Raw genomic sequence first — 12,549 nt, forward strand, 5'->3', positions numbered from 1 at the left:
GCAGTAGCAGAATGACATCGCCGCCCCGGAACCATCCCGAAAAAGAATTTAAACCGTCTTGAAGTCAGTGTAAACCGTCCAAAATTCTAAATGTTATCCTTTTCCTTTGTTCATGTCATCTACATGTATAGTGGTTATTTGCATACAAAGAACACACAATTTGATTAGGAAATGATTGTATCTTTATTTAAAAAGTTATATTACTGAGTTACTGCTAAAAGTAATATATTACATGTAATATGTTACTTTTGTAATGAGTTTGATTTTTTGATTTGATTTGATCTTTATTTATCTCGAACAGTCAAAGACAAAGAATACGTAACAGTTACATTATGATATAGTTCGAGAAGGGGCAGAAAGATAGCCTGGTAAACCGCCCGTCACGTGAACTCACATTGCATTTGGTTCTCCGTGACGGTCTGGACCTGCACAGGCAGTTAAGATGATTGGTCGAGCCGGCATGGCTCGACGAATCAGCGGCGGCCATAGGCGGGCTCTGGCTCGTCTGGGCAAGTAGTGGGTACATGGTCTTTGTAGTTCTTTTCACTCATCAGCATGGCTGCCGCCGCGGAAGTGACAGGCAGTGAATGAAATTGAATGTAACGTTCCCAATTCTATGTATTAAATTCTAAAAAACGACCCTCAACATTTGGGAAGGCTAAGCCACACAACTAGTTCGTTATAATCTAACTAAATGCTTCGAAGGTGACTTTACGACCGCGAGGACTCAATCAATGAATACCACGGAGATCATCCACAGGCACCTTCCGCGATCTGATTGGTTGAAGTTAACACCCACCAGCGGTGATAGACAGATGGGTCATCCAATCACCTGCCAAGTAGCTTGGACAAAGTGCCCGCCTCCGTCAGCGGGTCTGGTGACTTCAAACCCAGATCGACTGGTTTAGTGAAACCTATGTGGAGCTATACCGTCCATCTGGCAGCGTCAGGTTAGCAGAAAGAAGCCATAGCTTATCTTGTTCGGCCCCCTCTTTACATTATCCAACTTAAAAATATGAACAATCCCAGCAGTTTACAGTTCAGATAAAATCAAAGCGTATAAGAAATTCACATAAAACATTAGCATTGTAAATATAACAGTAAATGAGATTAAATTTAAGCGAATGAAAGTTCAATAAAAAAATTGTTGCATAGTAACAGATAAAACATATACAAACACCATCGAATTACAAATTACAAAACACTGTCTATTTCCACATATTTACCAATGAGTGATTTTTTTATAGAAGCATTTGAAATGTTTGATGTTCTTGCACATGTTCTTGTTACCCCCAACACTGCTCATAGTGCTAATTTCTCTTTGGCAGTTTGTCACAATGCATTTGATTTCAGTGAAATGGGTTGAAGCAAAAGGCATACACAACGTGAATCAAGGCAGAATCTAGCCAGGACCAAATGCACCATCTGACTTGAGTGCCATACTGCTCAGAGACAGACATACTAAGTGCTTGCTTGCATTACATGGTCTCAATTGAAATTCCTGTGTGTTTCTGTGTTAAAAGATCTGACTATAAGCAGTCACGCTGTGATATCCGAAGCTTCAGCGAAAGCCCATCAATATTCTCATTGTTATAATTATCTTATTGTCACCTCAGAACAAGCATTTGATCTTCAATGCTAAATGCGGATTATTACCCTTTTATGTTTGCAATTTGAAAGCAGCAGAAAGGCCTAAAGAAAATGATGCTGAAAGTAAGCGAGTAAAAGTCATCTGTGTCATGATATGGATTTCAGACTGTGGCACCCCAGCCCCATTTCTATTCTTATCTGCGAGCCGACTGCCGGGAGAAACACAACCAAGGAATGTTTGGAAATCACTGAATGAAAATCTCCTCCTTCTTTGTCCTTATTGAGGTAGAACAAACTGAAAGGAAAAACATGGAATTCCAAAATAGACTCTGGAACAATCGCTGTGAAAACAATTGTCGCAGAAATATGCACGGTCAATCGGGGGCATATTCTTCCTGTTATGAATAGGGAATATATGTGGTGCATCAGAGTGACTCTAATGGCCCAGTTATGCAGGCGCACACCCAGGGGACAAGACATCACGTTGTCTCAACTCTGCTGTACAGAATGTGGCCAAAATCCCTTCTCGTTACGACAATTATATCGTCAACATATCGTCCCCACAATGCTTAAAACCCTGCTCTTCTATTAGATCATGCCTGGAATATATCTGCTGTTATTGTCCCCTGTGCTTCTCTCTCTCACACTTTCCATCCACACTGACAAGTATCATTCTACCCATTGCCTCAGCACAAACATTCATAAGACCTGAGTTCTGCTATCAAATCACCACACACACAAAAGAATCGCCACAAATATATCTTTGCCTTCATTGTCACAAAAAGATGCACCCACCGTTTTTTGCTAGCTGTCTTGACCAACTGTGGGCGTGTGCTTTCTGCTGGCAGCAGAGCTTTGATTGACACGTCCGACAGCCAGTCACACACACTGCAGGTTGACCACGCACGTGACTGCTGAACGGTAAACGGTGTTGTTGACTCTAGACAGAGAGACGCCAGCACATGAGAGGGGACACGGCCGCGTGTCCGCGTGAAAGCTGCCATTGTGACTAAAAAAGTGGTGGTTTCTCGCAGATTGTTGCTCATTGGAGTTGATTGTAGGAGCGGTAAGCAGGTGTCCACCTAGAAGACATGGAGAATGCACCGCGTAAATTTTGTGCGGGTTGACACCCTGGTATTATACAACGATGACCCTCTGCCCTGTTTGTGGCTCTCTCTAGCCAGCTCGAACCCGTGGAAAACCAAACCGGTTCTTAGAAGGGTCACGGTTGAACCAATTGCGAACCAGCCCAGCACCTGCACTAGATTCCAGTTGGTGGAAAGGGGGGTACTCACTCAGTCACTCAGCGACATTCGCGTTCATAGGGCTAGCTCTCCATTGCCGATCAGACTTTTTTTCCCCATTCCATCTTTAAATAATATAAAAACCTTGTGCGGGAAAATATCATGCCATTATAGTGGATGCATCTTCCCCCTCCACCAGCAGTCATGTGACGTGTGGTAGCCTACTGGGCCAGTCATGTGACGTGTGGTAGCCTACTGGGCCAGTCATGTGACGTGTGGTACTGGGCCAGTCATGTGACGTGTGGTACTGGGCCAGTCATGTGACGTGTGGTAGCCTACTGGGCCAGTCATGTGACGTGTGGTACTGGGCCAGTCATGTGACGTGTGGTACTGGGCCAGTCATGTGACGTGTGGTACTGGGCCAATCATGTGACGTGTGGTAGCCTACTGGGCCAGTCATGTGACGTGTGGTACTGGGCCAGTTGTAGTGGATCTCTGGCACCGGCCCAACTGACCCCCAGGCACAATCATTAGCCTATCGCCAGTGACCGTGGCAGGATCATTAGTGACAAAGCTGCGGTGCCAGAGGCAGGGGTCTAAAGCCGTGGTCAGTGGGGGAGCGTTATCAGACCTGCTGGCACTGAGAGGATACAGTCTGTCCTGCATCCTGTGCTGGACTAGTTTGATCTCTGCATCCTCTAATATAGCAGCAGCACAGTGATCCCAGTCATGCTTAACAGCCATCTACGCCAAGCGAGCTGATAGGGCGCCTCTGATCTGTGGGGTTCTGCCGCTCCTGCTCAGTTGGATTGTATGTGTCCGAACACAGACACGTGTGTTTCATGTACCTTTTTTTTTTTTTTTTGCCCGCGGCATCCAAGGTGTACAGCTAATTGCCATATAATGATGCAGTCTTGTTTGTGCAGCCGAAGCAAAACAAAAAAGCAGCAAGCTGTGTGTGTGTTTGTGTGTGTGTGTGTGTGTGTGTGTGTGTGTTTGTTTGTTTGTGTATGTGTTTGTGTGTGTGTTTGTGCGTGCGTGTGTGTGTGTGTTTGTTTGTGCGTGTGTGTGTGTGTGTGTGTGTGTGTGTGTTTGTGCGTGCGTGCGTGTGTTTGTGTGTGTGTGTGTGTGTGTGTGTTTGTGCGTGCGTTTGTGTGTGTGTGTGTGTGTGTGTGCGTGTGTGTGTGTGTGTGTGTGTGTGTGTGTGTGTGTGTTTGTGCGTGTGTGTGCATGCGTGTGTGTGTGTGCGCGCATTGTGCGTGCGCCGGACAAATATTGTCCTTCGCGTCATTAAGCCCCGGTCGCCTCGCGGGCACGCAGCGAGATCAGAGCAGCAAAACATCAGAGGAAATATTGGAATTGAAATCCAGGTTTTTGCGAAAGCCACGACGCGGTCCATTATACAATGGTGGGACTTGTGTACAGTGCATACCACAGATGCCTTGGCGAGAGGTACCCTATCAGTCACTCCAGCTGTTTGGATGTGTGGCACAGAGGCCTCCCTGTCCCCCCGTCCTGTCCCCCCTCCCTGTCCCCCCGTCCTGCACCGGGCCGTCCTGCACCGGGACATCCTGCACCGGGCCGTCCTGCACCGGGACGTCCTGCACCGGGACGTCCTGCACCGGGCCGTCCTGCACCGGGCCGTCCCGCACCGGGCCTGCTATGTGAGGCTTTTGAGAGAGCCGACTGTGGGAAAGCCCCCCGCCGCTCCGCCCCCTCGCGCGCTGCATGCCACCGTCGCAGCTAAGCTAAGCTAATGAGTATTGGCACATGTGATGATCTCCTCGATACAGGATGAAAGCTCTGCTTACTGTCACCCGCTAGCTTGACAACCTCAAGTACAGCGTTGTCCAGCAGCACACAGCCATGGTGCTGCTCAGACATCAAAGTCTATAACTCCTGTGATTTCAACTTTCCATGTTCCACTGTGCTCTGTAGTTTGCACTAGAGAGTAGAGAGTAGTTTTCCTAGAGAGTTTGCTAGAGAGTTTGCTAGAGAGCCCATGTGCTGTTGAGCCAAAGAGCTTATATTGCCAAGAGGTGAAAGCGAATAAGTCGTTCCATTGCAACATCAGCACGCAGCAGCAGAGCTACACCGCCGCCATTTTGGATTTGAAGGAGACTCCCGTAATGACGCCAGTAAAATGTCCCGCCTACAAAGCGCTATACAAAAGTCCTTCTACTGAAATGTCCTGTGTTCTTCCCGGCCGTGGTGTGTACTGTCTCGCTGTCATGGTTCTGTGTTGTTGTCCCATTTGCCAAGGAGGCATTTTCGGTCCCAAATTGCGGCAGCGCTGTTGTCAAAAAAGTACCAGGTTTGTCCCTTCTTGATTTCTATACTCTTTGGTTGAGCCCATGCAATGGCATGTTTCTTTCCTGGATTTGAGGCATTTCCTCTTGAAACAGGATGTTGGGGCGGGACATAATGCAGTCAGGGATCATTCCAAAGCGGATGGGTGGAATTGTTCACAAATCTGTTTTAATGGTTAAAAATGTATATTTACGCCTAATAGTGTGGCACGAGGTCACCATGTGTTTTGCAGGAAGTGGAAGTAATGGGATTTAATTTCATGGGGACGTTAACACTAGAATGGAGAGTGAGATCACTTACTGTCACAGTCTTGACCTTTGACCCGCAGACTGTGAGCAAGCCTGGCTCCTGGAGCTCTCCATCTCCGTCCCCCAACATCCTCTGCAGGGAGCTCATAAAACCCCTGCATTCAAACAGATGTGTGCCTCTCGAACACGAACTTATCGCCGCGTCGCATTTTTCGCACGTTTGCTATTTAGACAGCTGGGCGGTGGAAGAGATGAGTCAGGTGAAGTACTTTGGTTAACAGCACAAATCCAGAGTTTCCCCAGGGAGTCCAGACTAACTGACTAATGGTTCCAGGGAGTCCAGACTAACTGACTAATGGTTCCGCTGCACCCACTCATTTTGTTCCTAGCAAAGAACTCCCCCGCAGCAGTTGAGCTGTAAGGAACAAATTGGTCAGTAAACACTGTACTGATGGGTTGTTTTTACTATTTCCGTTTGCAAGAAAGTATTGGAGAAGCCAGGGCCGCTGGAAGTCACTTTAAGCAGGGGGTGCTGGGAGGAAGGGACTCTCGGTGGGGCCCGCGGAAAAAAAAATTACGATTTTTTTTTTTTTTTACATTTTTTTGCCATATTTAGAGGAATATCTCATTTTAAATTAACATTAGGATACTGTTGTGATGTAATTATTCAGTATTTTCTCCTTTTCTCACTCATCCAGAGCAAAGAGGGAGATATATAGCATGATGATAATGCTCTATATCTCCCTATTTGCTCTGAATACATCAGTTAACATGACACAGACTTAACATGACAGAAATATTACGAGCAAACTTAATGACTAGACTAATTATTCTGATCTGAATGGCAATGATTATATCAAGAAACATTGACTCCTCTCTTTGCTGTATAGTGGGAGGTGCATTTTTGAGTAGGCTATTAAAATAGCATGTCAAGTTCACATTTCTTTATTGCCAGATTAAACAATTCGTATTGGTTGTTGGTTGGTTCAACACAACATGTGCGTGCATGCGCGCTTCTTCTTCTCTAGCCTACAAGCATGTAACTTCCTTGATTGTTATTGTTGATAATTCTATTTAAATAGGCTACATTTTCATTTCCAAAAACATTCTTAAACAAGAAAGGAACATAGTGCACTGCAAAATATTTTTAATTACCGTACATTTGTAAGTTTTGTTTTTTTTGTTTTTTTGGGGGGGGAAATCTAGGGGGTGCTGCAGCACCCCTACTTCCCGCGGCCCTGGGAGAAGCTCTTGATTTGATTGTCGGTTGATTCGTTTGTTCTGAATGGGACAGCTAATAGGGCTGAGGCAAAGGTTTGGCAGGGTTTATTATAGTCAGTGTCGGCTCCTACACGATCCAAAGTTTTCAGCGACACATGATATCTCTTGTAACATTCAATTTTGCGCGGTCAGGGAGTAGTTAATTGGATTGACCACACTCTGTGGCGTCTTCAGTATATTCCTGCACAATGCTGGCCCAAAGAAGCTATAATCAGTGTTAGGGTAAGGGATATCGTGCTACTATTATTTCTGCCATTGTTGCATTAAGTCTTCCTCGGCATGTTTTGCATAGCAAAACCTGATAGTGCATTCTCAAAATATCCGGAGCAGCACTTTATACAGGATGACCACAAGCCCTCACCAACACGGCCGCACTCGTGTTGAATTTTCCTCCTTGAGGGTTGCAGTCCGTTGCTGGAGTGAGCTATCGCCACATGCATAGATAGTATGTGAACTATGCGTTCACACATCATGTCCTGATTTACCCCGGCGTTCCCAATGTGTCCTCTTGCACATTCCGCTCCTCGTCCAAATTTGCGGTCTGGCCTCCTTCTCGACTACCTAAGGAGATGAAGGTAAACCCACACGTTGAATTGGCATCGCATTTTAGGCCAAGTTTACTAGTAGAGCAACTTGAAGGGTCCAGCGCACTAGCACACAGCTGGTGGTTCAGTCATATCCTGAATACTGTAGCTCTCTTTGATTCCAAGCTAGGCGTCTAGGCTACTGAGGCCATGTTCAGACTAGGAGGCCAAATCTGATTTGTGAACTTTAGTGACCTCATAATGATTCTATCCAGATTGGTTTTATGAGTCTGGACGCTCCAAGTCTGATTTGTGTCACTTGTCCCAAACCACATATGGAGGTCTGGACACACAGATCTGACTTGAACACTTGCCCAAATCAGATTTGTGGCAGTGCGGACACACTCCCAAATCAGATTTGGGAAGCCAATCAAGATAATGATGATTAATGACTTTAGCAGCAAATCGGATTTAACATCCCAGCATGCTTGTGTTACCAAAATTGAGAATTATTCCTGTGCATAGACATGCACAGCATAGTCAGTGCATAGTGGTGTGGAAATCAAAATGCAGATCTTTATAAATACATACATTTGTCAGGGTCAGTTGGCAGAGTTCGATTTCCTGACATGACCTTCTTTCAAATGTCGAGGCTGGACATCACATTCCAGTACTGCTCCTCAAAGATTCAAGTAGGAACATTGTGTTCCGACCTGTAATTGCTGGCCGAGGAGAGAGAATGGACACCCCGGGTGACATGTAAATATCCCGCAGAGCAAACGGGACAAGCTGTGGCGGCTTTAATGGCGTATTTAATCTCGTGTTTTTGCGAGGCAGCCGGCGTCTGCTGCCGGGTTTGTCCGGCGTATTGTTCGGCTCTCTGGGCCAGATGTCTTTTGGTAGCCCATGGCGTTTCCCATCTGTCCTAGTATGGAGCTGGACAGCCAGAGGGGGGGGCGTGACTCAGCTCGACCCAGTCAGCTTCTCACTCACACCGCTGTCTCGCTAGGGAAATCCTCCGTGTTGACGTCCGCACGCATACAGTAATGAGTCAGGCGCAGGAGCGCTGAGAGAACATTCCCAGTGGCTGCCAAACCTCCAGCAGACATCTATTGTTCCCCATGCAACTGCTTTCAGCGTACACGCGCAGAGAAGCTCTAGATTCAAAGCGAGGGGCGCCCAGGCCGCGCAGCCCCGTTCATTAACGTTTCCTGTCTCTCCTGCTCCGTGGTAGGTGGCTGCCAGAGCCGGGGTTTATGACATCCTCAACCAGCTGGGTTTCTCGGAGTTCGAGCACCCCAGGGACACGCCACTGGCCCGGCTGCGCTGCCGCTGGCAACAGCAGAGCGTCCGATCGCTCCCCATCAGAGGGGAGTTCATCTGAGGAAGTATCACTGTGAACTCTGCCAAGACAATACTGTGCTTTTCTAGAAAAACAACAAGTTGAATAATGTTCTGCCTTCTTTTTTTACTATTATTACTACTACTATTATTATTATTATTATTATTATGCATATCTTCTTTACATCCGCTACTGCGATACTGCTTTCCCTTTCCTTGTCTTTTTTCAAACTTACTGGCAGTGTTACCTTTTATTTTTAGATGTGTTCATATTGTCACTGTATCTTACAAGTCTTAGCAGAATGTTGTCGCTATTAGAGGGGATTTGTGCCTTTTTCTTATTTTTTCATTTTTGATAGAGCGTAGAATTTCAGTGTACTAATATTTATGTTACGTTTTCCATGAAGTGTAAAAAAAATAAAATGAAGTCATAATGCAGTTGTCTTGTCCAGCAACTGTCTTTAAGTAGTGGTGAAGGTGAAGTAGAATCTTCTAGCTTCTGTTGGCACCATGATGAGTCTGAAGTCAAATTTTGTTATGAAAGAGCTAAATAAATAAATACCACTGTCTGTCTGTCTGTCTGCCTGCCTGTCTGTCTGTCTGTCTGTCTGTCTGCCTGTCTGTCTGTCTGTCTGCCTGCCAGCAATTTTCACTATTCCAGAATTGTGTGCCGTTATGGGACCTGGTATTTTTTGGGAGATACCGTTCGTTTTTCACAGTCTGTGAAAGTCCCTAATATATTATAAATATATTCATGTTTAAATGTTAAGTTTTCAAAAATTGATCAGAGTGGATGTTTTTAAAAGAGTTTTGATGGAATGATTGATGATGAAGTTTGCTTACTATTATTTCACTGGGTTGGAGAATTTTTTTCTCTTTTAAATTGCCAGGCCTCTAGATACAGGTACTACAGCAACAGTACCTGTCCGTAACTTTAAAACACATGAATTTTAAAGTTTTGAGTTGAATTAATTTCATTTTGAAGTTGTAAATGCTTTTCTATGTGTTTGTGTTTGCAAACTTTGACACAAAGTTTTTGCTTTTTCATCAGATTCCTACCATTCAAGAAACTGTACGTGCCGTGTACACCCATGATTTTTATATTAGCAATCCAGGATCGGGGCTTTAAGCAATTAAGTCCTGCGCTATAGAGACACTGCGGAGCGCGTCATCATTCAGAAACCACGGCCAAAACGGGGGGAAAACAAAATCCCTCCCCCAAACCTGGCGCTCTCCTATGTCATGTGTTGCACACAAAGATCATACGGAAGATGAACACTCCTTACTTACTTACTTCCTTGACAGCTAGATCCACATTTTTCTTCTCGCCAATTCTCAATGGCTTCCTTAAGTTCCTTGTTTTGCTCGGGAGTACAAAAAAACTTTAATTGGCGTTTTTTTTTTTTACATTTGTTGTCTGCGCAGCCCACCACACAACAGCTTTTAGCTATGTTTAATTCAAGTAAAAATGACGCTGGTGTATGGAAGTGAATGGAGAGCTTTCCCCCGTGATGGGCGCGGCCTATTTCATGCAGTGTCTCTATGGGCTGCTGAGCCTCAGTTGGTTAACGCTGCCTTCAGGAGTCATGAGAATCTGTTCAGGCTTTAATCAGCGCAGCTTAGAAACTTCATGACTCCTGCCAGTAAATGGTTACAATTTCTGTGACATCATCAGGCCTTCAGCAGGAATCGAATTATATGTCTGACTATAAAAATGTACGGTTGGAAACAGCCAAGCCTGCAAATACTTAGTGTAACTCGGGATAAAGTATACTTTGTATCAATTGATGAAGGATAATTATAGCCCTTAAAACCACCGCAGTTCATATTGATGGCATTTATGGAATGGGACAAAGCTGTATGATTCACTGTTCAGGACAATACGTTATGAATGCTTTACATTAAAAAGGCTATTCCTTTCAGTTACGAATGCATTGCAAGCCGACAGTGTCAAGATTAACAGGCTATTCTTTTCATTTGATGCTTAACTGCCAATTGTTGTTTGTTTAACATGCCTACATATCTGGTGTACGTTTTAATGTACAGTATCGCTTAGAGATTACTAACACTTTTTTTTAACGAGAGTATGTTCTTAATCTGTTATTTTATTTGACAGTAGTTTGCTAATGCTTGTAAAGTAATGTGTGGCTGTATTTGAGAAACTATCACTCCTGCCTTAAAATACTGCGTCTCCTTCCTTTGATTGTTCTTTTCTGTTGGCATGTCATAGCATTTGCACTGTACATTAGATTAATTCAGCAAACCGATCGTGACGAATATGAGTGAACTCACAAAGTCATGTATTGTTAAATAATATGATGCAAATGAAATAACATTTTGGCTGCCTAAGAGAATTTGACCATCCTCAATATGACTTAACGACACCTTCTGAAGTGCAAGACCACACAGCTGCAGGTAGTAATAACAACCTGATGTGTTAATATTGTAATGCTCTTAATTTTATGTTGTCCTTTTTTTAACAGGCTTTGTTCATAGATGCATTAAGGTATTATGTTTGTTTGTTTTTTATTCAGTTATAATTTATGTTGTGTCTTTTATTTTGTTGTTTTCAGGCTAAATAAATCATGCAAATAGATTCAGCTGCTCATGCCTTTGTCTTGGGTATCATTTTTTATACTTGTACACAAAGTTCTTGTCATCTTTTCCATCATAGAGGTGTGGGAAGAAGTTCCACATTCAGAGTCGGAGAACCAAATAATTGCCTCTTCCCTCTTCTTCTGCTTCCTTCCCCCCCCCCCCCCCCCCCCTCCTTATCCCGCCGTGGTCTTTGCTCTAGATACGCATCGCCAAACAGCCACTCGCACATCCGGGACGCCTCTTCATCTCGTGCCAACGCCAGCCTCCAAGTGCAGGCCGGGTTATGAGCACGGAGCGACGTTGCGCGTTTGCGCAACACAGATGATCCATTGTTTGAGTGAAATCTTAACATTTTCCATATATACAGTAATAAAGAGCTTACGCAGATCAAACGACAAATCTGTCCTGCCTTTTGATGTGGAGAGGTACGGTCTTAATTAAAAAAGAGAAGCCTGACGGTCGCTCTGTGGAGAACGGAGGGCTCGTGTGTGTGCGGAGGGATTATGGCCCCCTAAAAGGCACTGGCCGCCTGGCCGGCACATCACTGAAGCTCCCCTGGCTTCGCTGGGTCCGCTTTGAAAGGCCGATACCCCAGATCGCTTCCCGTCTGGTAAGTGCATAGCAGGCTTATCTCTGGAGGACGGAAGTTGTAAGGATTTTATCACACCGCAACCTATCCTGGATTATTGTAAATGGAAACCAAGCGGTCCAGATTTAAATTAGCCTTTATAGTTTGTTAGTCTTCTCTAAATGACCTTTACGCATCCGACTGGGTTGAAAGGCTTTTGATTGGTGGGTCGGTGTAAAGACGGCTTGGCAGGGTGCCAATTCAGGGTCCAAATTCATAACACAAACATGGCAGTCATTCATACAGGACGACCTCTGTTTTCCCCGAATCTCTCTCTCTCACTCTGACCAGCAGAGACAAATCTTTAAAAACAACACGACGGATATGGAGGAGAGGCTATTCAGTTGCAATGCGCGGCCAACTTGACTCCGGGTCAAGATAAGCCCAGGACATGAAGACCACGGTTGGATGATATGGCGGCCCCCCCTTGCCTTTGAAATGCTTTCCAGACCCATTGAGATACTCTCCAATGTGTAACTCAAGCTAGCAGTTCTGAAGGATCCCCAGATTACCAGAGACAAAGAGCCGCATTGAGAGGTAAGCAGCTAGAGGGGATGTAATGAACTTCATGTGAAAAGCTTCCCTCTGGAGATGAGAGAGTGCTCAGGAGAGAAGGCATGGTGCCTGGGCAGGGGCGCACCCTGCTCCCTCTGCACAGCACCGTCGCTCCTCTTTGATTTTCCTTGTGTGGATGAAGGCCGCATTACCGGCGCCCCTCAGAGGCCGGAGCTCGCGTCCAACCCTGCTCGGGGATTTGATCAATACCAACATGAGGGTGAAAATCT

General features: G+C 45.2%; 1 protein-coding gene across 1 annotated transcript in view; it reads left to right on the forward strand.

The window, feature by feature from the left end:
* The window catches only part of pald1a (phosphatase domain containing paladin 1a), a 77,892-nt gene extending 66,748 nt beyond the window's left edge, over positions 1–11,144 (forward strand). The window contains exon 20 of the mRNA XM_083634449.1: positions 8,432–11,144. Within this exon, the coding sequence (XP_083490575.1) occupies positions 8,432–8,581 (150 nt within the window). The 3' untranslated portion in view covers positions 8,582–11,144. The remainder of the gene's footprint in view (positions 1–8,431) is intronic.
* The last annotated feature ends 1,405 nt before the right edge of the window (positions 11,145–12,549 follow it).

The sequence above is a fragment of the Poromitra crassiceps genome (genome assembly GCF_964638095.1).
Source record: "Poromitra crassiceps genome assembly, chromosome: 4".
NCBI lineage: Eukaryota > Metazoa > Chordata > Actinopteri > Beryciformes > Melamphaidae > Poromitra > Poromitra crassiceps.